The following is a 20,693-nucleotide window of genomic DNA, read 5'->3' as shown; positions in this document are numbered from 1 at the left end:
CCACAGTGTCCAGACAGAATCATTGCCCTCCACTACCACGCACGTGCCTTCTCCTGGGAAATGGTGTCCCCCTCCACCACCAGCCCACCCGAGTGTCCCCGGCTGCACCGGGCACTGTTGTGCCAAGCTCCTGGCATGGCAGGATTTCCTCCCAGTGCGTTGGCAGGCACGAGGCTCACCAGGACGTGGAGCCGTGGCCGCGGGAAGGCAGGACACGATCACCCACCTGGGCCGGCCATCACAAGAGCCACCACCAGGTCACTGAGCTGAGATGTCCCGGCGTGTCCTTAGCACTGAGCAGCACCGAGCGGGGCGGGGGGACCCGTGGTGGCCCCACAACCCCCCGGGATGGCCAGGAGGCAGCAGCGAGGGGCTGCACGGCCGCGAGGGTTAAACCCGGCTCCTCTCCCTGAACAGACTGAGGGAGAGGAGGCAGCGTGGCGGTGCCCTCCCCGCCAAAATTAACTCTCCATCTGTTTCTCCCCGGCTGAGGCTGATGGCTTGTGACAGGGCCTTCTGAATGCAAAGATGTTTCGCCCGGAAAAATCTATTACAAGTTGCTGTAAGAAAGACCGAAATCCTCTCCTTCTGTCTCTCCCTACTGGTCTCAAGGTGCCCACCCCGGGCGAGAGCGGGCTGGCAGCCGGCCGCCTCCGCTCAGCCGGAAAGTTCTCCCCGCGCCAGGCGGCCCCGCCGCCGGACAAAGGCACGGCAGGGAGCAGGGTGCTGCCCTGGGTGCTGCGAGGAGGGAGAGCGGCTGCTGCATCGCCAGCCTGGCCACGGTGCCGGGATGCAGCGGGCAAGGCCATCGCGCTGCCCGGCATGGAACGGGTGGGGAAACTGAGGCAGGCGCGGGAGAGCATCCAAGCGGATGGTGGGTGCCCTCTCCCGGCCACGGCGCAGCCCTGCTCGGCCCTGCCAGAGAACAGGGGGCATTTTATGGGAATTTCTGGATTTTCCTTCTGTTTTGCTTTATTTCCGCCCCTTTCTGCGCTCCCACACCCCAAAGTGCAGCTAAACAACAACTTCCAATTACCCTTTTTTTGGTGCTCAGCTCTCCCCCCAGCACCGACTGTCACTGCTCCACGGAAATGCCTTCAAGACCCATTGCTTTGACCCCCAAAGCAGCCCACTCATCCCTTTTGTCTCTTCCACAGCAAAACCAGGGAGCTTCAGTAAAAAACAAAACTTTATTTGGTCCATCAGAACCTGAGTTTGAAAACCACCCATGGATAATTCGTATCATACAGGGATTACTGATCTGATTTACAATTGATAAAATATCCTATGATTCTGAAGAGCTGGACAGTATTTACAGGGTTAAAAATATTCACAGCTCAGAAAGACAGAGAGAGAGGAGAAAAAAAAAGTGAAGGACAAATCATCCCAAGGAGGAAGGAGCTGGAAAGAGAGAAAACAGATCAACAAACAGAAATACAGACAGAGCTTGGCTCAGCAGCCTGGGCTGGGGGGGCTGGGAGGGCGCCAGGGCAGCCCACTCCCCCTACCACCCCCCAATGCCCAGGGGACACAGAGGGACAGGTCGGGCAGAGCCCCCTGCACCCGTGCCCAGCCCAGCTGCTGGTGCAGAGTTTGGGGTGCAGGATTTGGGGTGCAGGACCCCCCAGCGAGGTCTCTGCCAGAACAAGGGTCCAGCATTGCCCATCACCCCCCTCAGCTGTAAGTCCACACAGCTCAGGAAGGATACGGTACACAGGGGAGACCCAAAAACACACACACACACACACACACACATACACACACACACATACAGGTCAAGTCAGAGAGCCACGATGCCCTGAAAACGTGGGGTGGAGCTCCCCCCAGGATCAGCCCCCACCTCGGAGCACCCACAGGGCCAGCAGCACCCCGAGGTGCAGCTCTCAACTTGTGCTCACTGCCTCCCACAGCACTCGGGCTCTGGAGGAGGGGTCTCTCTGCTTCCCCCCCAAAACCACCCCCTGCCCAGCACATGGACTCGTGGTAACTGCAGGGAACTGCTCCCTGCCCCCAGGTCTGTACCTGCTGCCCACCCTCCCTCCATGGGGCACGGGGGGGGCCCACAAGGCAGTGCTGGGGGCTGAGCCCAGCTGGGGCCATGGCTTCTCTCCAGGCACTGCTCCCACCGGCCGCCTTTGCATAGTAACACTTGTGTGACAGGGAGAGGGGCCCCGGCGCCGCAGCCCCCGCCAGCAGCACCCCGAGGCCTCGCTCCCCACCCGCAGCAGAGGAGGAGCTGAGACCTCGGAGTTTCACCCCACTTACAGCAAAACCCCCTCAGCAGCAGCTATCTGCAACAAGCCTGTGCCCTCTCCCCCCCAGCACCCAGCATGGGCGGGGGGCACCCTGGCATGGGTGGCACCACGATCCTGGCACCCCCCAGCCCAACCTCAGCACCACACTGGTCCTGGCAGCAGACAAAGGGGGCAACAAGACAGCGGGAAGGGCCCGGGGACAGACGGAAGGTCACACAGACGGACAGACATCAGAGGTATATTCTTCTTTTTGCAGCGCCAGTGCCCTGGCGCCACGGGAAGGGGCAGAGTCCTGAGCATGGTGCCTGGGAAGGGTCTTGACAGCAACCTCCAGCCCCTCCCTCTCCCACAGCCCCTGGGGCGGGCAGAGGGCACCAGGCCCAGCACAGGTACGGGGCGGGTGGGATCCTGAGATGGCCCCGTGCCCCCAACTGCTCCTCATAAAGTGCGTGGGGGGCAGCGGTGCCAGGGCGGGGGGCAGCGAACAGGGCTGGTGCCGGCCCTGAGAACCTGCCCCGGCGCCGCGGCGTGGGGCAAAGTGCTGGGGGTGCCACTCTGGCTCTGCCCCGCAGGTCAGCGCTGGTGGCTCGGGGGGGCACCCTGGGCCAGAGGCTCGGTGACAGGAATGGGGCAGCGGGGTGGGGAGGGGGAGGCTCTTTGTCATAGGGGCCGGGGACCGTGCAGCCCAGCGACCTCGGGCGTGAGCAGCGGGTTGTGGGTGCCCTTTGTCAGCATCCAGTCATTGAGGAAGGCCTGGGTGGCTTTGCGGTGCGCCAGGCGGTGCGTGATGGAGAAGCCGGCGTTACCCTCCAGCTGGGACAGGATCACCAACACCTGCCTGTGGAGAGACCCACGGGCTCAGGGCAGCAGCCTCTAGCCCGGCAATCCCACCTCTGCCATGGCAATCCCACCTCTGCCATAGCAATCCCATCTCTGTCCTGGCAACCCCACCCTGTCTGTGCCTCCCTGCCAGACCTGGCTCTGCTTTTCTCCCAGCCTCCTGCCAGCCCCATGGCAGCCCCCGTGACCCACCCCTGCCTACCCCGGACCTGTGCAGGGGGGGGACGCTGTCCTGCGTCTTGAGGCTGCCGCGTGTGGACACCACGTTGAAGCTGTCGGTGCAGTCACACTGAACGTGCAGGTAGGACTTGGGGTGCCGGTTCTCCACCACCACGATGAGCCCTGCCCAGCCGTGGGTCAGGTAGTAGCAGGTCATCCCCTCACGGCCCTGGGGCAGACAGCAGGGAAGGGGATGAAGCCTCTGGGCACCCCGTCCACGAATCAAAACCCCTGTACTGGCATCTTCCACTCTAGCCAAGGGCTGCCCATCTGCTGGGGTGCCACACGCTGCTCCAGGGAGCAAAGGGAGTGGGCATTCAGGGGCGGCAGCCAGAGCTGGCTGCCCAACCCCTGCCTGAGGACCCCACAGGTCCGGGCTCCCTCTGGTAGCATCACCCCCCTCCCCACTGCAGCCCCCGCCCCGTGCCCCCCACCCACCTCATGGCGCTCGCCCTTGTTCTCGGTCAGCAGGATGATGGCATCTGCCAGTGTGGTGGGCTGCGCCTCCACCTGCTCCACCATCACCAGGCGGGAGCTGTAGATGGCCAGGATGTAGCTGGAATAATCAGTGGCTGGTCTGCTGCTGGTGGGACTGGAAGCTGCAGAGACACCGAGAGGAAGGGGGATCAGGTAACTGCCACCAAGCCCGCAATCCCCAGGAGCATGGTGATGTTGGGTTGATGCATATACAACATGCAACAGGCAACTTCCATCCACAAGAACATCTCTACGATGAGGACCAAGGGCTTTGGCACCTCTCCCTCCCCCAGGCCCCCTCCACCCCCTCACCCTGAGCAGCAGGGCCAGCTAGGGCAGTGCTCCAGTGGTTGAAGGCACAGCACACGACGGCGTATTCGCCCGGCTCCAGCATCACGTCGCAGTTGACGAACTTCTTGACGGCTCGTTTGCTGTGGGCCATCAGCCGGCCCAGGCTCAGCTTGTTCCCACTGGTGAAGGTGGCCCGGAAAACCATGATGCACAGGTCCAGCAAGTGGCTGTCCACTGTGTCTGACCTCCTGTGTCAGGAAGGAAGGGTCACATGTCAGAGCTATTCCACTGCCCCAAACATTCAGCCCCAGGAACCAGCCCCGCATTCAGGAGTTGGGTTCCAGGTAAACATGAGCCGTTGCCAAGATTTGGAGAGATGGTGATGGGGGCCCATCCCTGAGCTGTGTGACCCCAGGGGATGCCATGCGGTGAGATGCCAGTGTGTTTGGATTTCTCCTGGGCCTACAGAATCATAGAACGGTGGAATCATTAATGTTGGCAATGTCCTCTAAGATCATCGAGTTCAACCACTAATGCAGCACTGCCAAGGTCACCACTAACCCATGTCCCCAGGTGCCACATCTGTAAGGTTTTTAAATCCTTCCAGGGGTGGTGACTCCATCACTGCTCTGGGCAGCCTGTGCCAGGGCCTGACCACCCTTTCAGTGAAGAAATTTTCCCCAATATCCCATCTAACCGTCTCCTGGTGCAACTTGTCCTGCCTGAAAGCAGAGCCTGACCCCCACCTGGCTGCACTCAGAGAGTTGTGCAGAGGCAGAAGGTCCCCTCTGAGCCTCCTTTTCTGCAAGGTGAGCCCCCCCTCAGCTTTGCTGCACTGCCCAGCTCACCTGCTGCCCTCCTGGAAGAGAGCAAATTCCAGGGCTGCACGCTCCAACACCGTCAGTGACGTAACCGTCACCGGCCCGTTGGCCTTGTTGGGGAACATGCCCTGCACACGCACCTCGTGCCAGTCCGAATGGAGCTTGCAGATATCCACGGAATCAAAATACCTGTGGGGAAGCCGGGCTCAGTCCCGATGGGGCACACTGCATGCTGCAGGACACCCGCATTCCCTAGGGATGACCAGTCCCGCCCACCCCATCGTGACCCCATGTCCCCTTTTCCATCCCTGCCCTGCTCCCTGCCCCACAGCCCTGCCTCTGGCAGTGCCATACTTGATGAAGTCGCTGTACTCCATCCAGAAGACGCCCTCGCTGCTGCCATGGGGCATCAGGTCATGGCGCAGGGGCAGCGGCCAGTGCGGCCACTCGTCCGACCAGCTGCCGTTCCAGGAGAAGCGGCCCCAGGGATTCCGGAGACGCAGTAACCTGGGGGAAGGGGAAAGCGTCAGAGACCCAAGAGGGAGAGGAGACCCAGCCTGTCCCCCACAAGGACACCCCATCACTCCTGCTTCCAAAGCCCTGACAGCATCTCAGAACTAATGTGTGACCCACACTGTGGCCCCAGATGTCCCAGTCCTGTGGTTCTGCACCTGCCCTTCCCTGCCCAAAGGGGCTCAGCCAGGGAGACGCTGCTGAGAGTGACACGGCTGAAAATACATCTTCCTACAGCAGCCCAGTTGTCAGGGTGGCACCCATTTCTATCCCCCCTCCACCCAAATGTAAGCAATATCCTCTGAGCACCTCACTGAAGTGAGAGCTCTACTCAGTCCTCTGTGTTTTGTGAGACCAGGAGAAACATTCTACCCTTGGATATGGAGCCAGCACCAGGCAAGGTCAGCTCATATGACAACAGCATTTATGTGACATCCTAGGGTGATGTCATCCTTGCTGGCCATGAGGATGGGACACCAAAGAGTTCCAAGTGTTCTGGGGTCCTGTCCAGCGTGCCCTCAGTTATACATCCCCAGGGTTTCTGCTGGGTCTGCTGGCAGGAGCAGCTGCACTGCCATGGCAGGCTCCATCCAAGCTCACCTGAAGCCCTGGACATCCCGCACGTCCAGGATGGAGTAGGCGTGCCGGGGTCGGAGCCCCATGCTCTCGTAGGCCACGTCATCCACCTTCATGTTGCCTCCGCCACAGGACGCGCCCATGAGGAACCTGCACGGGGACAGCAAACCCTCAGGGTCCTGCCAGGCCTGCCGTGGGGGGAAGCTCATCCCTATCACTCAAGCCATGGGACAGCTTCCTCCCAGGAGGCTCCCTCTCTTCAACAACACCGTTGGGATCAATAACACTCCCCAGGCAGTGCCCAGCCCCGCTGGCCAGAGCTTCCTCTCCTTGCCCACAAGCATGCTGAGCCCAGGCTCAAAGGAGAGCTGCTTTGCACTGGGGAGCTTTGCCCCAAACCTCCCCCCATTTCTGCCAGGCTCCGAGGTCCTGCCCACTTCTGCTGGCTGGCAGAACGCCATGGAGAAAGGCAGGTGGTCCATCAGCCAGACAAGTTGGCAGGGGTGAGGACACTATCTGGGGCAGGAGGTCTGCACCAGTCAGGTTTAGAGGGACACCATGTGCTGGGAGTTATCCATCCATGTGGCCCCATACTTTCAGCCAACCCAGCTGCCCTCCTGCCCAAGCAATGAGCAGGAGGTCTCTGCTTTGGCTGTGCCCCCTCTAGACCAGCATGAGCCAGGTGTCACTAGCAAAGATGTCACATACAGGTGGGAGACACGGGCAGGGTCAAGCGTTCACACGCAGAAAAGCTCAAGCCAAAGCAAGCGGACTCAGTGCCACTTCCTAACTCCTGCAAGACAGCAGTGACGTGCAGGGGAAGTTCACCAGGCTCTTAATTTCATATGAGAATTACTCACAGGAGAAATGATTTCTTAGAGCTTCGAGTAGGAGCTCCACCAATGCTCCGGATGAGTGGCAAGGGGGTGGACTCCACCCCAGCTAATGCAGTAACCCCTCTCCTGAGCCTCTGAAGACAAGAATGTTCCCCCTCACCCCCCTCTCCAGCGTGCCTGCTCCTGCCTCGTCTTACCCAGCCTCCTTAGAACTCAGCATTTTGGCCCAGATGAGGTCAGTGTCAATGGGCTCCTCGCGAGGGTTAGTGGAGCTGACCTGCAGCATCAGGCTCTCGCAGGGGGCCCCCGTGAGTGTGGCCAGGCCTTCGATGGCACGCCCGGCCTGGAGGGCGAAGTACGAACCGTGCAGCTTGGCCAGTGCCTTCTCAATGAGGGCCACCCACAGCTGCTTCCTCTGGGCCTGCAGAGAGAGGGAGGGACATGTCACCACACTGGGCAGGAGGTGGGAAAGCCCCTCACACCCATCCCGGCCAGCTGTCCTGGGGCTGGAGAAGAGGGCAGGAGCAGCAGGGCCATGCCAGGAGCTTGTCCCCTTGGCCATGGGTGATCTGTTCGCTCTTTGCTCGGTGTTTTGTTTGCAGAGTTCAATTCCCCTCGGGAAGAAGTCCTGGAATGAACACCCAAGAGGCCTGGATGCTGACAGAGCTGCGCCCTGAGGTGTCCAGCAATCAGGCTGGCAGGGTGGGTGCCCACCCTGAGCCTTTTCCATTCACTTCAACCTGAACTTAGAACCATTTAATAATGGAAGAGGATACCAAGGCTGCCAGAGCTCAAGGAGCACAAGGTGGGATTGTTGGAGCATCCTGTGCAGGGCCAGGAGTTGGATTCATGATCCTTGTGGGTCCCTTCCCACTCAGGACATTCTAGGATTCAGTGATGTGGAGCGTATCTGGAACAGTTGCCTTTAACTCACACATCCCTGCAAACCCAAACAAACACCCCTTTGGCAGAGGAGGCTGCCCAGAGCGCACACAGCCACGGGACTGATAGGATTCCACCCAGGGAACGCAGACACTGCCTCAAGGACAAGCTCCAAAAACTTGGGACTGGCAATGTCCTCTACTCCAGCAAAGGGAGCAATGACAAGGCCTAATTACAAGATGCAAGTTTTTTTTCCCAGCAAATGGGGTTTGGTATCCGGTGCTTGGAGAGCAGCAGGGAAAATCACTGGTACATTGTGCCTGTGTGACTCACAGGTGGCAGCCAAGAGCTGGCAGAGGAAAGGAGGGCAGTGAAGATTTCTTTCTGATGGATAAAGAGAGCTTAAAAGTGCTTTTTGCTGGTTTTTGGGTTCCTCACTCAACAAAATTCATGTTGTTTATTTCTGCCTGAACCACAGCCAGGGAGCTCAGATAAGAGCCTGATTTTCTTTTATTTTTAAAACTCTGATTTTCCTTTTTTATCCCCCAGCTCCCACAGCTGAACACTCAGCAGAAAAATCTCATCACGATTCAGATGCCCCTGGAAACAGAGGCAAGTCCAGCCCATGTGAAAACCTCCAATCTTTAAAAAACTCCAAAAGCAGACTTGAAATTCATGAAAGATGGAAGGAAAAGGTAAAAAACAAGACAGGTAAATCTTATGCTGAAATAAAGAAATGCATCTCTATGCTCTGTCTACTGAGAGGTAGAATGTAGACACAAAACTCCTTCCCTTCTCCAAAGTTTGAGTCCTGTCCTGACATGGCTGTGTGTCAAACCCTGGAGGACTGGATTTGCAGAACGAAATCCAAGCCAGCAGTCCCAGTCCCTGTTTCCTCCTGACAGTGGTAGTTTGTTTTCTTTGGCAGATTTTGCCCCGAGTTTCAATAGAGACGTTCTCAGTCTCCTTCATGGACACGATCCCAGCAAGAGCCCCTGGGCCTGGCAGGCAGGGCAGGGCAGAGCCATGTCCTGGAGGGGCTGAGGGAGCTCCACTGATCCGAGCAGATGCCACCCCAGTGTGCGCAGAGCAACTGGGCACTGGCTCAGAACAGGCTGCTCCATGTGCCATCCCCTCCTTCTCCACAGTCCCTCCCTGGCACAGCCAAGCTGACAGACCTCCCCTCAGAGGAAAGTAACAGCTTTCCCTTGGTCCCTCTCAATGCAAAACACAGGTTAAAGTGTTTTCCTTTTATAGGAAGAAGGTGGCTTTCCCTGCAAGTGAAGTGGCTGCGGTGCAAGGAGGAGTGAGGGAAAAGCAACTGTAAATGAAACTTCTTCACTGCAGCCTGGGAAATGCCAAAAAGGGGTCTAAATAGAGGGATATTATGATCTCAAAGAGTTCACTGTCTTGAGGACACAGCAAAGAGCTGCAAACAGGCTGCAACAGTGTGTGCTGGATCTTCCATTTGTGTCACAGCATCCCCCAGCAACTCCAGGGCTGGAGCAGCTGGGAAGTACCCACTGGGAAAGGACCTGAGAGTGCTGCTTGGCAGCAACTGAACATGAGTCAGATGTGCCCAGGTGGGCCAGAAGGTCAATGGCATTTGGCTCACCAGGAAGGACATTGAGGGGCTGGAGCGTGTCCAGAGAAGGGAACAGAGCTGGGAAGGGGCTGGAGCACCAGGAGCAGCTGAGGGAGCTGGGAAAGAGGCTCAGCCTGGAGAAAAGGAGGCTCAGGGGGGACCCTGTGGCTCTGCACAACTCCCTGACAGGAGGGGACAGCTGGGTGGGGGTCGGGCTCTGCTCCCAGGGAACAGGGACAGGAAAAGGGGAAACAGCCTCAAGTTGCACCAAGGGAGGTTTAGATCAGATATCGGGAAAATTCCTTAATGAAAGATGGTCAGGCATTGGAATGGGCCGTCCAGGGCACTGGTGCAATCATCATCCCTGTAAGTGTCCAAAAACCAAGTCAATGTGGTGCTTTGTGGCCTGGTTTAGTGGGCAGGGGGTATTTGATCAGTGGTTGGACTTGATGATCTTTGGGACCTTTTCCAGCCTTAGTGACTCTAAGACTCTAAATGCAGCACGAAGTAGGGGCCTCACACGAACCCCTGCAGTGCCTCTTCCCCCTGCCACTTCCGGGAGAGCCTGGGATGAGCCTCCCTGACCCCTGGAGCACTGCCCACCCCTGCTTTCCCGTGGCACTGACCTGAGAGAAGAGCAGGTACCCGCACTCGTCGCAGGGCAGCATGTCATCCACCAGCACCGTGGTCCACGTGCCGTCCTTGCACAGCCGTACCTGGTAGGCGCCCTCGGGGCACAGAGTCCTGGTGATCATCACCCTCTCCACCAGCTCCGGCCGCTCGGCCAGCACGGCCAGGGCGCTGAGGAACCTGCCGGGCAGGCGGGGCGGCCTCAGCGGGGCACGGGCGGGCAGCACCAACTGCCCGGCCACGCAGCGCTGGGAGGGGGTGAGGCAGAGCATGGGCTACAGCCTGGGGGCATAAATGGGTTTGAGTAGGGCTGAGGGGGCCAAGCTGGAGCTGGAGGAAGAAGGGGCAAAGAGGGAAGGGGCGGGAAGGTGTCAGCCCGGCTCACTCGCCCTTACCAGCAGTTTCCCAGCAGTCCCTGCAGGATGTCTGAGGGCCGGGGCGTGCGGAACACTGACCACTTCACCGACCGGTCCTTGAAGATGCTGCAGTTGATCTCGTGGGGCCGCAGCCACTGCTTCACCCGCTGCTGCACACTGTCACCTTCCGGGAACCCCACGGACTTGGGGCCAGGGGGGAAACTGTCGTCTACAAAATTGACTTTGTTCTGTGAGAGCAAAAAGCAAGGGGAGCATCAGTTGGAGCCACTTGGGGCTGGGGGGCCTAGAGAGCCCCCAACTGCCCCCCTGAGAGACGCAGAGCCCCCAGCCCTCCTGCCTGGCCTACGCAGACCCTTCCCACCCCTGCAAGGGAGCAGGACTAGGCTGGTGTCTGCTGGCAGCAGCAGAGATGCTTTTTGTGCTTTGGGTCCAGCATTCAGCCTTGCCTCAGGTTCACCTCTCTGGCCCCAGGCTCTGGGCTGTGACTCCAATCTGCCTTTTCGTGTTTCACAGGAGCCTCCCCGGGCAGGGACCGTCTCACACTTTGTGTCGGTGCTAAAAGCTGGGCTGTGGGGTGCCTTGGCTGCCTCCAGAAGCAGCAAAGCCTGCAAACGGCAAGGCTGCGAGAGCCACCTGGCACATAAACACACCTCAACTCGAGCCTTGTCCCTTGTCGCTGCTCCGGAGGGGACAGGCTGGGCTTGGCAGCCCTGTGCCACCTCCCAGGCACATCCATGGGGGACAGGAATTGCATTCAGCCAGACCACAACCAGGCAAGCAATTCCAGAGAGAGGGTATCCCACGTCTCAGCCCTCCTGCAATAGCTGCTGTGTAATACATAAATAGGATGGGTGGAGGGGCAGGTAATCCCACAGGCATTAACCACACGGATGGAAGCACAGAACTTCACCAGGTGGAGAAGGGTGGCTTTTTCAGTCTAACACAGGGTGAAATGAGAACAGGTGTTTCTTTGTTACTGTTAATTAAATTAAATTAAATTAAATTCTTTCAGCAAAAGTTGGCTCTGATTAAAATTAGCTTTATGCACACTGAATTAGTAGTTGACCTCCTCTTTTGTGGTAATCCTACCTGAATGTTTCCTTTGTGGTGCCTCAATTAGCACCTCCAGCTCTTCTTTGGCAGGAGGGTGTTTTTCAGCTAATAGTTGTCCTGCTCTCTCAGGGGAGCATGTCCCCCGTGCAGCTGAGGAGCAGCCACCATTCCAGCAGCCTCAGTCACATCCTGGCTGGGGACCTGGATGTGACCCATCCCCGCACATGGATCTCTGGGCTCTGCAGGAACTTGCTGTGCAGGGCCATGAGGACACGAGCTAGGGGATTCTATCCCTCTGCTCTGCCCTTGTGAGACTCCAGTTTGTCAATCTCTGGAGGACTCAGCACAAGAAAGATGTGGATCTGTTACAACAGGACCAGCATGGACACGCTCTGTGGGCAGGATCCCCTCTGCTCTGGAGCCAGGCTGAGAGAACTAGGGGTGGTCACCTAGAGAAGGCTCCATGGAGATCTTAGAACCCCTTCCAGTGCCTAAAGGGGGCTTATTAATAAGAGGGAAAGCAATTTTTCACACGGAAAAGCAGTGATGGGACAAGGGGAAAGTTTTAAACTAAAAGGGGAGAAATTTAGATTGGATACTGGGGAAAAATTCTTCCCTGTGAGGGTGGGGAGGCCCTGCACAGGCTGCCCAGGGAAGCTGTGGCTGCCCCATTTGTGGAAGTGTTCAAGACTGGACAGGACTTGGAGTCACCTGGTTGGGTGGAAGGTGAGGTGGGTTGGCAGGGTTGGAACAAGATGAGCTTTAAGGTCTCCTCCAACCCAAACCATTCTGATTCCATGATTCCAGTGGAAGAGGTCAGCTCTGCACTGCTCCCCAATAGAAGAGAAAGTATAAAGCTAAAATAGGGACCACACACTGATAAGAGTTGGAAAAAGCAACCCTGGAACATCAGAGGAAGGAAAACCCACAGCAGGAGCTCGAGCAGAAATCCTGGCAGGGAGCAGCAAGAGGGGCTGCTCCACATGACGTGGGGCAGGGACAACAGACGGAGGAGAACTTGGCCAGCCTGACTCCTGCAGGGGAAGGCTGAACAGCCTGGGAAACGCTCAGGCAGCAGGGAGCTCGGAGGCTGCCTCACACGCCAGCCTGACCAGGAGCACTGGGAGGGACACGGAGAGCAGAGCGAGCACAAGGATGGGAGCAGCACGGTCCCTCCACTGCTGCCAGGCCTAACCTCGCACCTGAACAGTGTCAGAGCACAGCTGAGGTTCCGGTGGGGGGGGATTTCTGGGAGATGGCCCAGGCGGATCTAACAGCCCATTACTGGTGGGTTAAGGAGCACAACAGGCTCAGCCAAGGCTCAAGGCTCTGACTGAGCACTGCGGGACGGGGTAAGGCAGGCTCCCCTTCCTGGCAGTGCCACGCTGCTAGTTCAGCCTGGCCATCATCATGATTCATCCTTCAGGCCTGATTCCTGATGTAACAGATGTTCCCTGCCTACAAAAGAGGCTATTCACTTGCTTAAAAGACGGGGATAAGCAGAATCTGGGTCTCTGCTATAAAGACACCCACGCCTGTTAGGAAGGACATGCAGCAATTTAAAAAAACCACAAGCCCAAACAAGATCATTCTCAGAGCTTCCCCTCTGAGCCAAACATCTCTGTTCCCTGGACTGTGCAGTGGAGGCACAGGAATGGACACGATCCTCAGGCCAGGCAGGAAAAGCCTTGTCTGTACGTCAAAATGGGACTGCAACTCCCTTTCCATCTGGTCCAGAAGAGCTGGAGGCTTCCCCCAGAAGGAGGCCAGAGAAAGCAGCATTCATAGGAGCTTTTAATACCATACAGGGAAAAAAATGAGGCCATCAGAGCAGTGTTTGAGGCTGAAATCCAGCTGCCTGGACCAGACACCTCACAGTGGGAAGGTGGGTGCTGGCACATACTCCTGAGACCTTCAACTAGAGCCAGGGTACAGCTACAGCTCAGCTGGCCTGCCACGGGGAGCCATTTGTGCTGCACCTCTGCGTTTGCAAAACCCAAACCAAGAAGGCCAAGGCCCACCTGTGGTTCTGAAACACCTGCAGTTGCTGGCAGTGGCAGCAGTTCTCCTGCCTGCACTCTCATCATGAGCCTCTGCTCGTTACATCCCAGATTTCCTGCATCCACAGACACCAGTGCCACCAGCAAACCTGGACACGCTCCCTGCCTTTCCCAACGCTAGACACTGGAAGGAGCTGGACTGACCACCTAAGGATGCCCCCTTCATCCCAGAAGGTCTCTCTCACTGATTTAAAACACCACTGGGTAAAAGAGTTAACAGGCTTAGCACTAGGTTTTAGACTTCCTCACCCTTGCACCTTGGGCTGTATGGGCTGTCTTCACCCCGGAGATCAAAATATGACAATCCAGTGCTAACAACCAGCATCCGGCTGCTGCAAGGGAAGATCCCTGGAACGCAAGGCATGGAGGGCGCTGTCCCAGAGCTATGGGGGAGGCAGAAAAGGAAGCCAGGAACGATCAAGCACTCACCTCCCGGCAGAAGGTCACGATGTTTTCCCACAGGGCTTTGGCCTCGCCCTCATCTGTTTGCCTCCTCTTCTCCACGTGCATGCTCTCCCTCCTCTTGAGGGGCTTGAGGCCTTTGTGCTGGGCCACGTACTGCTGGGGGGTGTGGCAGGCGCCGCAGTGCTTGGCCTTCACCTCGTTCAGCAGGGTGCAGGCGGGACAGGCCCACTGGCCCGGCCTCTCCTGCCCGCCGGGCAGCGGGGCCGGGAAGAGCCGGGCCACCTTGCGTGCGGACGGGGCCTTGGCGCCGCAGGAGCAGCCGGCCCGGTCGGAGGCGCCGCAGTCGGGGCAGCGCGGGGCCGGCTCGCTTGGCGCCCCGTGCTCCTGGAAGCCGTGCAGCTTGGAGGAGCCGCACACCTTGCACTTCTGCGCCTGCGTGGGGTTCTTGAGGGTGCACTTGGAACAGGACCAGGTGGTGAAGTCAGGGCTGGAGGGGCTGCACGGGGTGAACCTCACCGAGTCCCCCACCAGGTTGATGGTGTCGCTGCCTTTTTGGGTGCTGCAAACCTCGCACTTGCCGGCCCCGGCGGAGTTGAGCAGGGAGCAGGAGCTGCACTTCCAGTGGGATGGACTGACCTCCATCTCCTCCTCCAGCACACTCAGCCGTTTGTTGGACAGCAGGTCCGGGAAGCGTGCAGCAGCGGCAGCCCTGGCCTGACCTTGGGGAGAGCCCTTCTGCCCCACGGCGCCCGTAGCTGCGGGCTGGGAGCCTTCGGGGCCTGGCACCTGCAGCTGTGGGGGCACCTCCCGCCGGCTTCGGGGCACAGGGTTGTTCTGGAGCCCTGGGGAGAAGGGGCTGAAGGCTGGCATCTTCTGGGCCTCTTGCTCCATAGCCACCGGGCCGTGGGTGGCCACGGCATCACCATCAGAGATCTCTGCGGAGACTAAAGGCTGCGGGGTGGAGGGGGCCATGTGGAATCCGGCCGGGGTGATGACTTCAGGGACGACCAGCGCCTCTGGTGGGATCTTGGGCAGGGAGAGCTTGCGTGGGCCACCACAGGCGGAGCAGGAGTTGGCCACGGGAGTGTTGTGCAGGGTGCAGCGCTGGCAAGCCCAGCCGCTCTCCAGCTCTGTTTCATCGGGGCTTTTCCCCTCTGAGTCCTCGCTGCTGCTTTCCGCCTTGGCAGCCTCCTCCTTGGACGTGCCCTTGGGCTCCAGCAGCACGGCAGGCTTGGGCAAGACGCCGTTGATGACGGGCAAGGGGGAGCCACTGGGCCCCGGCTCCGGGGTGAAGCCACACACCTCACAGGTTTCCTTGCCCAGAAAGTTCCTGAAGGTGCAGCGGGCACAGGCCCATTTCTGTTCCTCCACGCTGAGCCGCAGGATGTGGTTGAGGTCGGGCTTCTGGCGGGGGGCCTCACAGATGGAGCACTGCCGCTGGCCCACGGGGTTCAGGAAGGTGCAGCGTGTGCAGGACCACTCGCGGACTGCAGCCATGGAGCCGGGAGAATGGGAGTGGCTGCAAGAAAGAAGACACAGCGTGAGGCTGAGGCCAAGGCCACCCAATAGGCAGCAGTACCACGTGTTTCCTGGGCTGGCATGGTCAGGACCTTGCCTCAAGGAAGGGAGCAACCATCAATCCAGTCACTGCTCCACAGGCACTTGCTCCTCTGGCACTGACAAATTCTTCAAGTGCATGGCAATGCATTGACTTCCATCCAAAATGCTCCAGGAAGGGCAAAAGAAGCAGCCCAGTACCCACTGACCTCATTCTCACAGTGGGGTTGTGCCCTGGTGAGCAAACACACCATATCTGTGCCCAACCCCGGCAACTTTGTGTGTCTGCAGGTCGTTTGGAACTCTTTGGAGGAGGTGACACCCTGCTCTGCCTTCTTGCTGTTCCAGCATTAATTCTTTCCTCCTTCTCTATTCCACCCCACCTCTGTCTCACTTACTCTTCCTGACTCCCTCCTCTCCTTTCAGCTCCACACCACTTATCCATACTGGGATAACTGTGTTGTCCCACACCAGACACCACCAAGCCAAGGAAGGCAGGCTTTGGTGTGCAGAGGAGTTTCTACTTGGCTGAGGTTTTGGGGCCAGAAGACTGGCCCAGCCAGCCTGGGAGCAGCAGCTCCATGGTGCACCAGTGCCAGGACAGCTCACCAGCAGCTTCCAAGCTCAGCCATGTCCCAGCTCCAGCTGCTTCCCCACTTATCGCTGCAGTAGAGAGGCCATAATGCCCTTCTGGCTGCACCAGTCCTTGGTTTCAACCTCCAGCATTGCCTGGGAATGCCTGAAACCCTGATGGGAGAGCGGGTCCAACACACGACACAACCACCTCGTCCCAGGGCAGGAACTCACGTTTTCTAGGCGGGTTCAATTTTCAGGAAATGCAGCAGCAGCACCAGCTTCATGGACCATGGTGATCCCCGGGTTGCCAGAGCAGTCTTACCCCAGTGCAGCCCTCCTGCTGCTTTCAGAATGCCACACATGCACTCACACCAAGAGCAAACCCCAGCCCTGCATGGTGCCCTTTGTCCCCTGCTTGGGGTCATTTTCTGCAGCTTGGACCAAAGGTGGGGCTAAAGGAGAGTTTCCTGCTTCCTCCTCCTTCACACAAGGACAAACCAGCTCCTCCTCAGTTAAACATGCACCAGGGAGCCCGGAACCCCCCCCTCCACACACTCCTGCTCCCAGATAAGACGGCCAATTCTTAAACCCCATCTTGAACCCCAGCCCCAGGTCAGCTGTGCCTCTCACCAGCTGAGCAGGGCCCTTCCAAGCCCTTCTACCCTGCTCTGCTTGCCTGAGCCCACAGACAGGGTCAACTGTGCAGAAGAAGCCCCCAAGTCCATCCCATGCCCTCAGCGCTTCCCAGGAACAGCAAAGTCAGACTTCCAGAGACCAAGAGCAGCCTAAGTCATGGGAGCTGCACCTCAGTGGGCTCACCACTGTCTCCTTCTCCAGCGTCCCTTCAACAACCAAGTTCAACCACCAGACTGGCTGGAACAAAGGGAAGGAGGGTGTTTAATCCCGTAAAGGGCAGGCACAGACAGCTCTGAGATGCTGGTGCAGCCTGTGGAAGGAACCGGGTCCTGGCTGGCCTCCAGAATCCCAAGCAGCAGCACCTGCACACGCAGCTTCCCAAGACTCTGAGCAGACTGCAATGCAGCAGAGAGGTCTGGAGGGGCAGAGGCTGCAGCCAGAACTCCCCTGGGGAGGAGGGAAGTGACCCTCCCTTTGGCTGGTACATGAGAAACTCTCCTGGGAACACTCCAGCAGCAGCAATCCGACCACATTTCCACACCATGCTCCACAGCCACTGGAAGAGCAGCTCCACCTCACAGAGATCAGATATAACCTTCAACTCCCTTCTTAAATCAAACGTTTCTCTAAATAAAGCCTGAAATCAAGAAATCCATTTTATTGCAAGAGAGAGCTTGAAAATTCATTCTGGTTCATATACGGTGCCTGCATCGTTTGAACTCTGCAAGGTGTTTATTTAGTGGAGTTATTCCCAGCTAAGAGAAATATAAACATTGATTTTTCTGCCTCAAGTCCTACAGCTGGGAGCCACTGTACATCCCTCTCCCCTGTGGCAGCACCATGTCCACAACATCTGAAAGGGAGATCATTCCTCAAGCAGAGGAAGGGAAGGAGCTGCTGCCCGGCTCTGACAGCAAATGGGACCATGAAGGGCACCATGATCCTGTCAGATCCTTTTGTCTTACTGGGTGAGGTTCATCAAACACAGGCATCAGCAAAAGGCAAGGGAAGGCTGTCAGCAACCTGTGCCATCCACCTGCATCCTCCTGCAGCGTTCCATGCTGCTACTCAGTGCACACCGTGCAGGAGAGTGTTGGCTCCAAAAATCCCCCCAAAAATGCAGATGCCGCAGTGCTTTCTGTGGATTGGGACATGCAACCACCAATCTTCCTCCTGCACGTCCCTCACACACCCATGGTCCTACCCAGTAGGCAAAGGTTTCTAGCAATGCCACCACAGGACTGTGGAAGGAATCACCCTGTCCCTTCCCACAGAGAGAAGAAAACCCAGGATAACCTGAAAGACAGAAGTACCACACAAGGGGACACTGGGATGAGCTGCATCACCAGACCTGCTTGATGTGGCATCAGCAACAAGCTGCAGGCTCAGGGAAGGCAGCACCATTTCACTCAGCTGGAGATCCAGGCTCCAGGCAGCTGGAAGGGAGGTGGAAGCCAGGACACTGCAGTGTCCTGGAACAGCCCTGGGGAGCTTTGACATTCTCTGGTCACACTGTCTCCCTCCTGGTCCCATCTTCTTGCCCCATGCAACGGGAGTTGGCCCCTAACACTGTTCAAATGCTGCTGGGATTTCCACCTACTTGACTTTCTCGGGAAAACCAAAAAGCCTTCTGAAAGGACCATTAGCTCATCCCTCTAAAGTCCTGCAGTGGCTGGGCCCCCAGTATGACAAGTTTTGGCAGGAGTCTTCCTTGCCTTCTGTAGCACATCGTGGTGCCCAGCAGCCACACAGTTTTCCCTGAAAGTGAGTGGGAGACACACAGCATGGCAGAGGACATGGGACATGAACCTTCAGCTGCACCCCCCAGTTGCAGGTTCCCAGCCACCAATCCCCCAGCCCTGGCGACTGGCAGGACACCAGCCTGCTTTCCCCACACCCCCGCCTAGAACTGATGGACAGCTCCAGTCCCTGCCTGGGATGGAATCAAATTTAGGGTCCAAAGATCCCAGCAGGTACCAGGCTGGAACCTGCCTTTACATCATCCACCCCATACCAGAACGTGGTGGGTTGTGGCAGCAGCTTCTGTCCCACAGCAACAACTTCCTCCCAAAACTGAACCAGCTGAAGGAGAAATCCATCCTCAGCCTGTCCAAGCTCCACAGTTCTCCTTAAACAGCCTGGCTGGCTCCTTTCCCAGCAGGCAACAAGACTGCATGAGGAAATAGGGTTATCTCCAGCACCTATTCACCAGGCCCATCTGCTGCGTGTTAACACAGTCATCCTCCAGCCCCAGCAAACACAACTGAGATAAACACTGCCTGCCACCTTCCCGCAGGAGAGCAGCTCCTCTGAAACCAGGGACCTGGCAGCACCCACCCACGGGAGGGCTTTCCTAGGGGACAATTCACAGGGAGCACGGTGACACAGGGATCCGCTCCGCAGCCTGGCAGCAGGGAGCTGCTGGAGGCTCCTTTGGGCTGCACACAAAAAGGGCAGCTTGGGGTGCAAGGAAAGGGTAACAGGCTACAACCCCACACCTCCAGCAGCATGGATGGGGCTGGATCCGCATGGCTGTGCTTCCCACCACAGCAGCTCCCCCCAACCAAGGCAGGAGACATCAGCTGGCAGGAGGCACCACTGCGTTGGCAGGAGTGCCCCTACCTTGGCAATTGCAGCAGTGTAATTATCATGCTTAAAAAATAATATAGAAGGTACTCAACCAAGCAGGCAGCTTTCAATACACTGATCAGGTCCCAGGGAACCTCACTGCTCCAGGGATTAAGAAGGTTCCAGCTGGTCACCTTCCAAAACCACTTCAGGACAGTGATATCCCCGACCCAGGCTCTGCTGAGCGATGAGTTTGCTGAGTGCAGCTGCTGCAGAGCCCTGGCTCCTACAAAGCCACCAAACCGTCCAGGGATGGTCACCATCTCTGGGCACCATCTGGGACCCAAGATTTCTCTGAAGCGGGCAAGACAGGAAGGAACAAGGCAGGGTAGGAAATCGCAAAGTGCCCAAAATCCTGCAGTTTGCGTCCTTCCTGCTGGCAGGGAGCTGGTGGTGTGCCAAGGGCTGTGTGATGTGCAGCTGAGCTCCAGGGCAGCAGACAGCACCCACCCCTGGGCAGAAGCACCCTGGAGTGCCAGAGAACGGCTCGAGGTGACCTGGACACCAGAGTGAGAGATCCCAGAGCTCTGCTGCAGAGTCCACACTGGCAACAGGATTAGAGGAGCTTGTGTCAATCACACGCAGCAACACAATCAGGCTGTTTCTCTAAACAAAACTCCTCCAGAGCAGCTAAAGTCTTAAAACTTACGGCTTCATTTCTCTCCCGCAGTAAATAAACAAATAAATAAAAATCAATTGTTCTAGTCAGCAACACAAACCCCGAGCTCTCTGACACAAAATGCATCCCAGCAAAATCCTCACTGACAAATACAAGAAAAAGCACCAGAATTTTGTGGAAGAAAAATTACCAAAAAAACCCTAAACAAATCCTGCCTCAATGTCTGTGAGCTGTGAATCCCTTCCCCTCAACCCCATGCTTTCTATTTAATATTTCCCATTTCATTTTCTTTCAGTAGCACTGCGGACCCTGACCTAAGAGAGGACTGCTGAGCCTTCTCCCACGCGGACCTACCACATCTTCAGAGCCAGCAGGAGCAGAAGGCACCTGTGCCCACCAGGAAGGGGTGCAGGAGGTCAGGATCCACTCAGAATCCCTCTGGCAGTGCACTGTTAGGAGCACACGTGGGTTGGGATCATGAAGGCCGGACGAGGAGATGCTGTTGGCTGAGCTGACTCACTCTTGCAGAGCCAGGCAAGGGCTGGGAGGCTGGACCTGGAAGGTTGCAGCAGATATACTGGCAGAGCAACACAGAAACACGGGGAGCTGGGACTTTCCACTTGGTACAAGTTTCTGTAGGAGCATCAGTGGAGACAAACAGTCTCTGATTCACACTTCTGAACCCTCAAGGCTATAAAGGAAAGTGTCACCAGCTCTGTGCTGGAATCATCCGAACACGGCAAGTTGCATAAGTACTTCCAAATCCTGCCTCCAAAGTGAAACAAGATAATAAAACAGGCTTTAATACCAGTGACCTTCACCCCATCCTTCCAGGACCCTTCCAACTTCAGGATATT

General features: G+C 57.5%; 1 protein-coding gene across 4 annotated transcripts in view; it reads right to left on the bottom strand.

The window, feature by feature from the left end:
* Positions 1 to 1,171: 1,171 nt before the first annotated feature.
* The window catches only part of CAPN15 (calpain 15), a 57,445-nt gene continuing 37,923 nt past the window's right edge, over positions 1,172 to 20,693 (bottom strand). For all 4 annotated transcript variants that reach the window (XM_066198149.1, XM_066198147.1, XM_066198150.1 and 1 more), the window contains 11 exons: positions 13,845 to 15,339; positions 10,321 to 10,529; positions 9,922 to 10,105; positions 7,026 to 7,249; positions 6,017 to 6,142; positions 5,258 to 5,410; positions 4,931 to 5,092; positions 4,104 to 4,330; positions 3,753 to 3,913; positions 3,305 to 3,483; positions 1,172 to 3,093 (listed from right to left, as the gene is read on the bottom strand). In XM_066198149.1, the coding sequence (XP_066054246.1) occupies positions 2,916 to 3,093; positions 3,305 to 3,483; positions 3,753 to 3,913; positions 4,104 to 4,330; positions 4,931 to 5,092; positions 5,258 to 5,410; positions 6,017 to 6,142; positions 7,026 to 7,249; positions 9,922 to 10,105; positions 10,321 to 10,529; positions 13,845 to 15,339 (3,298 nt within the window). In that variant the 3' untranslated portion in view covers positions 1,172 to 2,915. The remainder of the gene's footprint in view (positions 3,094 to 3,304; positions 3,484 to 3,752; positions 3,914 to 4,103; positions 4,331 to 4,930; positions 5,093 to 5,257; positions 5,411 to 6,016; positions 6,143 to 7,025; positions 7,250 to 9,921; positions 10,106 to 10,320; positions 10,530 to 13,844; positions 15,340 to 20,693) is intronic.

The sequence above is a fragment of the Chamaea fasciata genome, unplaced genomic scaffold, assembly GCF_029207755.1.
Source record: "Chamaea fasciata isolate MVZ Bird 193981 ecotype frontalis unplaced genomic scaffold, bChaFas1.0.hap1 SCAF_16, whole genome shotgun sequence".
NCBI lineage: Eukaryota > Metazoa > Chordata > Aves > Passeriformes > Sylviidae > Chamaea > Chamaea fasciata.
Note: the sequence above shows the minus strand (reverse complement) of the source record. Positions and strands in the feature narration are given on the sequence as shown.